The sequence below is a fragment of the Pyrus communis genome, chromosome 6 (assembly GCF_963583255.1).
Source record: "Pyrus communis chromosome 6, drPyrComm1.1, whole genome shotgun sequence".
NCBI classification, from domain to species: domain Eukaryota; kingdom Viridiplantae; phylum Streptophyta; class Magnoliopsida; order Rosales; family Rosaceae; genus Pyrus; species Pyrus communis.
Window position 1 is genome coordinate 20,300,367 of NC_084808.1, and position 9,040 is coordinate 20,309,406.

Below are 9,040 nucleotides of genomic sequence, written 5' to 3' on the forward strand. Positions count from 1 at the left end.
TGTTAGTAACCCCTCTTAGGTCATGTTCTTGATCTATATAAATTTTGTACGTATACATGAAAGGAGTAATCGCAACATTGTAAGCTTCACAAGCATGTAATTAGTTGTCGACAATATATTTATTTTTAATAGTGAAAAAGAATTAGGCGAAATTGGCTCTTCCACAATAGTCTCATGTATTGCATAAAGGCATATCAATGCAATAGGAAATTTAGTATACAAATCAAGGGACAAAAAAAAATTATTGAAAAACACTAAATAATATTCCATAGACATACAAGAAAGAAGAAAGCTACAAATTGACAAGCATACTACATAACGAAAAAATTACAATCTTGCTAAGACTTGATACCTACAAAGTTACAAGAGATGTACTTCCAAACACCTAATTTACTAAAACAAATAATAAACCAATCTTAAACCTTGATTACAGATGGGAAAGTAATCATAATACTTATCCAACTAGTAAACCTTAATACAAACCATATCAAAAACACCCTAACATAAAAATGAACCAAGTTGGTAACTTTTCCAATCAATTTTACGGAGGTTAATTAGCTAAAGTATTGTTACGTATCTTACAAATGTATGCACTTCCAGAAGTTCAAAAATCCTTTTTGGTCAAACTCCAGAAGTTCAAATTAGGGGGACTTGATGTTTTCCGAAAAAAATAAAAAATTAGGGGGACTTGACTTGCATTTCAACATTGGCTAGTTGCAATTTGTCGACATTGATTGCCCACCTTTTTGCTTCAGGCTTTCACATCTCCAAATGGAAATGGCTCAAAATAATTCCTTCTGTAACAAGTATGATTTATGCTGTTATACCAATGCACAGTCCTTGTCCATTTTAACCAATTTAAGCACACAGCCAAATGGAAATGACTCAAAATGTTCAACTATACAGTAGTAGACAACAAAAGTTGAATTATTAGAAGTCCCACATGGTTCATTCATACTATTGTTTATCATCAAACGGAATCTAATAGTGCAAACCCATGTAAATAATTGAGGTTAGTCGACCTCGTGATTAATTGGGTAATTTCTTATTCAATATCATGTTGGTCCTTCCCTTCCCCTTAAACCAAAATACAAAATTCCATGTAGAAAAAGTAATGGTTCCCACGTTAATGAAATAGAACCAAGCAAGAACTTGCATAATAAAACCTTTTGATCAACCTTCAGCCCCACTCTATAAATACCATACCTCCTCCCACACTTCTTGACAACTCAAAACCTCCCATTACATCATCTTCCTCTTCATCAATTTCCTATTTTCCTACTTTCCAAACACTTCTCAGAATCATGGGTGTTTTCACATATGAATCCGAGTTCACCTCCGTCATCCCCCCTGCTAGGTTGTTCAATGCCTTTGTTCTTGATGCTGACAACCTCATCCCCAAGATTGCACCACAGGCAGTGAAGAGCGCTGAGATCCTTGAAGGAGATGGAGGAGTTGGAACCATTAAGAAGATCAACTTCGGTGAAGGTAGCACATACAGCTACGTGAAGCACAGAATTGATGGGGTGGACAAGGACAACTTTGTCTACAAGTACAGTGTGATTGAAGGAGATGCTATCTCTGAGACAATTGAGAAGATCTCTTATGAGACTAAGTTGATCGCTTCCGGCAATGGTTCCGTTATCAAGAGCACTAGCCACTACCACACCAAGGGAGATGTTGAGATCAAAGAAGAGCATGTTAAGGCTGGCAAAGAGAAGGCCTCTCACCTCTTCAAGTTGATTGAGAACTACCTCTTGGAGAACCAGGATGACTACAACTAAACTAATACTACATGCTCCCACAAAAAGTATTAATAAGTAGTTGTGTGATCTTTTGGCATCATCCAATGTACCGGTGTGGTTTTCATTCCCTTTTTCTTTTAAGTTTTGAAACAGTGTTTTGGCTTGTAATTGGAGCTTCTGAGTGAAGAGTGAATATTGTATTTCCATTCATTTACAAATAAATAAGAAGAACACCATATTTGATGATATATTTTCAAGTTTCACCGTGGTAATAAATAATGTTCATTTTCATTTTCTAACTTGACTTCTATTATTCTACATGACATGTTATGTCAATCACACCAAAACATCACACAATAACCAATTTAAGAAAACAAAGCATTAATCTTATTTATCACCTAATACGCGATCAATTCAAAGCATCATATTTTCTAACTACACGAGTTGACATAAACCATACAACATTTTACAATTATCATGGTGTGACAAATGAATATATATATATATATATATATGTATGTATGTATATATATGTGTGTGTGTGTGTGTGTGTGTGTGTGTGTGTGTGTGTGTGTGTCAAACGGTCTTTTTGCATTAGTTGACCCAACTACTAATGAATAATGTTAATGCCTTTAGTTTTCTAACTAAGTTGGCAGGACCTTGCATGCATTGGTTTTTATGAATTCTTTGTCTCTTCCAGCATTGTCTTGCAACATATGATGAGATTATTCTTTTGTATATATATTTTCAGATCTTTGTTAGTACCCCATTTTGGGTCATGTTCTTGATTTATGTAAATATTGTATGTATTTGCTCCTTCACGAATGAAATATGTCGTTCCATTAAAAAAATTATAAGTAGACCTAAATTAGTTGACCTCGAATGTATAAATGTGAGCACATGAACATTAATAGATATGACTATGCCCCCGTTAATGTCAACAAAGTTCTTCATATCTATAGATCTCGTCAAAAATGGAATTCTAAAGTAAAAAAGAACGCATTTTTGTGACAAAAGCAAAGGTGTGGTACAATCAAATCTATTAACAGCAAAAAAAATGATACCAGCCTAAAACTAATTAACCATTTAATAGACAAATTGGCTGACATTTATGGAATGACACAAACTTTCAAAGTCTGATTGAACCCAGAAACATAAGCTTCTAATTTTACAGATTAATCATATATTTGAATAAGAACCCTTGCTCTCAGCTACCTATATAACATTAATTTAATAGAACTTTCTTTTCTTTTCTTTTTTCTAGTGATAAAATCATGGACTCACAGTGTAGAATCTGTGGATTCATCCTTGGTAAAGTTCTGCCGAACATACTCATTACAGTGGAGCTCCAACAAGTCAATTACTTTAAGGTAATTTTGTAACGACCCGTCTCTATAGTCTTTATAATTTTTAAATGTGAATTTACGAAAATGCCCTTCGAGGCAAAGACATTGACTTTTGTTGACCGTCTTGTCATGTCACGTAAGACTTGTTTTCTTGGCATATCCTCGTAGTACTCATCGCTATGAATGTGTGGGCGCAAACAGAACTCAATTTGGAGTTATAACGAAGGAGTTATTAACGAACGAAATCGAGGACAAAATGGTCAATTAATTATTTTTCAGGAAAGCTCCAGATTTTTTAAGCTAAATCTAGGTGAGAGGTCGGTGGAGATGGAAAATAAAGGAGAGAAACGAGGGAGATGTGAGGATGAATGGAGAGAGGGGAGAGGGTGAGTGACCAATGGGAAAGAGAAGAAAGGAAGAAAAATGAGAGAGTGAGGGAGCACCGGATCACCCTTGACCCGGTTCCTCCCCGCCAACCCGATGCGTTCCGCAGCCATTCTGACAGTTTTTCATCGATTTTTCCGCCAAATTGCAGCCATTCACCACCTGGGAACTTCTCACTAGCCCTTCTTCTTCAATTTCCACCCATGATTGACGGGTTTTTGACCCTAGTTTCACAAAAACACCCACGTCGGCTCCGAGGATTTCTTTCAATTGTCACCACCAATATCCCCCCCTTGAGCTCATGAACAATGCCCAATCATTGGTTGAAGCATCAGAGTTGATTTAAGGACAAATCATGAACACCCAAATTCTAGGGTTCCGGTGGGTTCGTGGCTATTTGAAGCTTTTCCCGGCCAAATTAGACTTGGCCACAGGTATAAAACTTGCTCTACTCATTGAGATCTTCATTTCTGTGAAGTTTGAGAATTTTTAGAAATAGTTGATTTTTCCGATGAGTCGGGGCAGCCGACCGTCGTGTACGGCGGCGCGTGGACCGAGGCATCCCCTGACCTTCCTAGGCTAAATTTGATTCTCCAAATCCATATGTGAAGTCCGATTGAAGAATCGTTTGAAACTAGTCCCATTAAGGTCCGCCACTTGATTATTATAGCAATCGACGATCTGACCGTTGGATCGTCACCAAACTTTGATACGTTATAGTATGTAATATTTAAGGATATTAGAAACTTACGAATTGGGAATCCGATGTACGGATCTTTACAAATATGATATGTAAGTTACATGTTCTATTGATAAGAATTCTGAGACGTGATTTAATAATTGTTCTAGGCGCCGATCGTTCGTGACGCCTCAATATTCGTGTTTGTAGCGCGGACCTCAAGTGAGTGGACCTTTTTCCTTTTTATAGTGTGTGTGTGTGTGTGTGTGTGTGTGTGTGTACACCTTACGGTTTTCAGAAAATGTTTTAAATTGATTATACATAGCATGCCATGATTTAAATGTGTTATATTTAAATATTGCATTGTGATGAGATTTGTGGTTATGGCAAATGATCCTACAGAGGCGCAGGTAAGTTCAGGTGAGTTATTATGTGATTGAAATGGTTGAATTATATGAGCATGCATATATTAATTTAGAGCTCATCATTGTTGCACCCCAATGTTAGTGCTCCCGCCCCGGGCCAGGGCACAGCCTTCACGTGATTATTCACCTCCCGCACCACACGCTCGCCTTGGATCCAAGTTAGGTGTTAGCCTGTCGTATAGGTTGCATTAGGCGACTCCGACTCGTAGGTGACCCGCGCATAGCGCTAGTTTTCACGTGATCGTAGCACTAAAGTGTATATATTTACACCCAGCCTGTCGTACAAGTCACACTAGGTGACTCCGACTCATGTGCTAGCATAAACTAATGAGTAATGGGTCCAGTCGTACAGGTCACATTAAGGTGACTCCGACTGGCATGTTAGTTTAGACTGATCTCACACCTGGCTTACTTTTATTATTACTGAGATATTGTGGCATGGCATGCTTCTGTTTTTACTGCACATGTGCATTCATTTTCCATACCTACGTAGTATTATTTTCTGGAAACTATACGGGTTTTACGGTGAGGGGTTATAACGCTTTCAAAAGGTTTTTATTAAAACTTTATTTTCAGGCTCATCCTTGTTTTTCGCCCCTCCAGGTTCTAGTAGCAGAGTTTTCGTACCGACAAGGATTATCAGCATATCTTGGGGTAGACAATTACCATCGATGGTATAATTCTCACCCTATTTTACTGTACTATACTTATGATCTATCATCACGTGTGAAATGGGTTCATACCCCTCACCGCGCACTCTTGTACTTAGACACTTTTAGGTTTAAATTTATTCACATCTTCCACATCAATACACTTTATGGCTTCGTCATCTTCTAGGTGTCGGCCAACACAGCTCGATTCGGAGTCCTAGTGGACATCTCGGGTTGGAATGTGTCAAATTTACACCCCGAAGGTAGAGAATATCTTCTTCTTTTTTTTCTTTTCTTTTCTTTTTTTTTTTTTTTTTTTTTTTTTTTTTTTTTTTTGAGGGGATTAGAAAGGGGTTAGTGATGGAAGAAAAATTTCATTTCTAATCCTATCATTTTGAGTAGGATTGAAATAGATAAGTTTTCTTCTTAAGTAATTCATCTCCTACTCCAAGTTTACCACAAATTTTCCATTTATTCCTTCAACATACCTTGACAATAGTAATTTCTCCATTCCAACCCAATCCTTTGTACCAAACAAGGTTTAAAAATCATAATGCTCTTACTTTCAACATATATAATAGTAATTGTACGTAGCATTGTAAGCTTCTCACGCATGTAATTAGGTGTTGATGTATATTATTTTTAATAGTGGAAAAGGATGAGGCAAGATTAGCTCTTTAACAATAGTCGCATGCATTGCATACGAGCACCTTTGAGGTCCTATTTCAGGACTTAAAAAAAAAAAAAATTGTGTCCCTAAAAGAATATTGTCTCCATAGTGTAAACCTTAAATTTGAGGTTTGTATAATAAAAAAAATCCAGATTAAATTTGGACCGTTGATTTGCAATAGAAGAAGAAGAAGAAGAAGAAGAAGAAAGAGCAGCATTTGCATTGTGGGACTTACGCATGTGGCTGCGTCTGCAATTGTTTGCTGACTATAATTGTGCAACCACGCGTGTAGAGGAAGTAGCTCAAGAGCTGCATATAAGCTAGACCTGGCATTCGTGTCATGTTTTCCAAGTTCGTGTCGTTTTCGTGTCATACCTGATATCTTAATGGGTCGTGTCGTGTAACACCCGTTAAAATAAACAGGTAAAATGACCCGACCCAAAATCGACCATATAATATTAACAGGTAATATAACCCGACCCGTTACCCATTAAGGAAAATATATTTTAAACCAATAAATAATCAAATGAAAAACATAATACTAAAAGTATATACATACCATATTGTCATATCCAAAACATAAAAACGCAATTTTCTTTTAAGTATATTTTCGCTTACCTAAACTGATCAAATGGTAAAATTGGAAAATATTGGAATAGAGAAGGGGTTTTTTCGTCCAAAAAAGTTCTAATAATATAAGTGAAATAGAATCCAATGGTACAGACTTACTCTCATTTATCTTACGGCTATTATTTAAGTAAAGTCTTTAATAGTTTTTTAATTAATGTAGAAGTGTAAAAAATATAGAAAAAAAAAAAAATATATATATATATATATATATATATATATAAACGCTCCTAATGACAAGCTTTACAACTTTCATGAAGAGCTTAACTTCGAAATTCGCCACTGTAATCATATAAATCATAGATCAAAATTTAACCCTTGATTGCTATTTACATTTACCCTTCATTGTTCTCATCAAATTTTATTTTTTCATATTTTCTTTTTTGAAAACATGATTTATTAGAGGATGCAGGAAGATGAACGGTTTGGATCTTTGATATCATATTTAGAGTTTTACGATTAGTGAAAATATTGCTTGATGTTTATAAAGTTTCTATAAACTATATGACATCGACTCATATTTCAGTTAACCGTAAATATCGAAACGTGATATCAAAGATCTAAACCATTCATCTTCTTAAATCTGCCAAATGATCATGTTTTCAAAAAAGAAAATTTTAAAAATGAAATTCAGTAAGAAGAATAAATGACAATCGATAGTTAAATATAAATTTAAGGTTTATGGATTATAGTGTTGGATTTTGAAGCTGACCCCTTCATGAAAGTTGTAAAGCTTGTCACTATGAGTGATTGTATATACACACACACACACACACACACACACACATATATATATATATATATATATATATATATATTTTAACATTTTTTACACTTCTACAATAATTATTATTAATTTTACCCTCAAATAAAAAACATTATTCATGAGGGTTTGGAGGATTTTAACAATCTAAACGATAATGTAAGTGTAACCATTATCTACTCGTAAAGGAATAATGATAAATCATAAGTGTTTATATATTATTTCACATTTTTCATACTTGTATGTATGTCTTCTTAGTTCTTGCCTATACAAATAATACACTAGTTTATTTTAATTTTGGACAGCAACATGTTAAGTAAAATTTATCCTAGTAATGATAATAAGGAACTCTCATAATAAAAATAAATAATGACAAAAACTTTTTTTTTTAACTTATATAGAATAATAATACAAAACTATATATTTAATATAGAATATATTGTATATATTAATATGGCTATTGTATTTTATAATAAATCTTTTAGTAATTAAACTTTAAAATTATCAAAATAATTTTTTTCTTAACGGGTTGAAACGGGTTACCCACATGCTACCCGTGTGTATACCCGTTAATAACAAGTTCTTAACGGATCACCCGATTAGTTATCATGTTGACCCGAAACCCATTATTTTTGTGTCACTTTCGTGTCGTGTCAGAAATTGCCGGGTCTAACATAAGCCTTCGCATGGGTGAGCATCATTTCCCACTCAAAACCCAATGGGCTCCACCATGGTCGTCCCTATATAGTTCTTAATTGCGAGGAAAATTTTTACGGCTTTGACCAGTCCCTCTACTTTAGGAATTGGAGTTCAACCCCATTGGAGGCCACCAAGTCCTTAAACTTAAAGACATACGGTGGTAGGGACAATTTTAGGACACCACTGGAGATGTTCTAAAGGAATGACAATGCAGTAGAAAATTAGTATACAAATCAAAGGACGAAAAGAAGGAAAACTTATTGAAAAACTCTAAATATTATTCCATAAACATACAAGAAAGAAGAATACTACAAATTGACAAGCATGCTACATAACGAATAAATTACATCTTGCTAAGACTTTATACCTACAAAGTTACAAGAGATGTACTTATAAAGACCTAGCTAATATACTAAAACAAATAAGAAAGCAATCTTACACCTTGATTACAGATGGGAAAGTAATCATAATTCTTATCCTAATACAGAGTCACAGACCATATCAAAAACACCCTAACATAAAAATGAACCAAGTAGTTAACCTTTCCAATAGATTTTACGGAGGTTAATTAGTTAGTATGCACTTCCAGAAGTTCAATTTTTCCTTTTTGGTCAAACTCTAGAAGTTCAAATTAGGGGGAATTGACTTGCATTTCAACATTGGCTGGTTGCAATTGTCAACATTGGTTGTCCACCCTTTCCCTTTAGGTTATCACATCTCCAAATGGAAATGGCGCAAAATAATTTCAACTGTTATCCCAATGCACAGTCCTCATCCATTTTAACCTATTTAAGCACACAGCCAAATGGAAATGACTCAAAACATTAACCTGTACGGTAGTGGACAACGAAAATTGAATTATTAGAAGTCCCACACGGTTCGTGCATGTCCATACTATTGTTTATTATCAAATGGAATCTCATAGTGCAAACCCATGTTAGAGAAAATAATTGAGGTTACTCGACCTCGTGATTAATTGGGTATTTTCTTATTCAATATCCAGATGGTCCTTCCCTTCCCCTTGACTAAAATACAAAATTTCATGTAGAAAA

At 34.9% G+C, this 9,040-nt stretch overlaps 1 protein-coding gene across 1 annotated transcript; it reads left to right on the plus strand.

Moving 5' to 3' along the window:
• Window positions 1–1,215: 1,215 nt before the first annotated feature.
• On the plus strand, window positions 1,216–1,995 carry LOC137737397 (major strawberry allergen Fra a 1-3-like). The gene has a single exon (XM_068476856.1). It carries the CDS (start codon window positions 1,305–1,307, stop codon window positions 1,782–1,784), a length of 480 nt encoding a protein of 159 aa, XP_068332957.1. The 5' UTR covers window positions 1,216–1,304; the 3' UTR covers window positions 1,785–1,995.
• The last annotated feature ends 7,045 nt before the right edge of the window (window positions 1,996–9,040 follow it).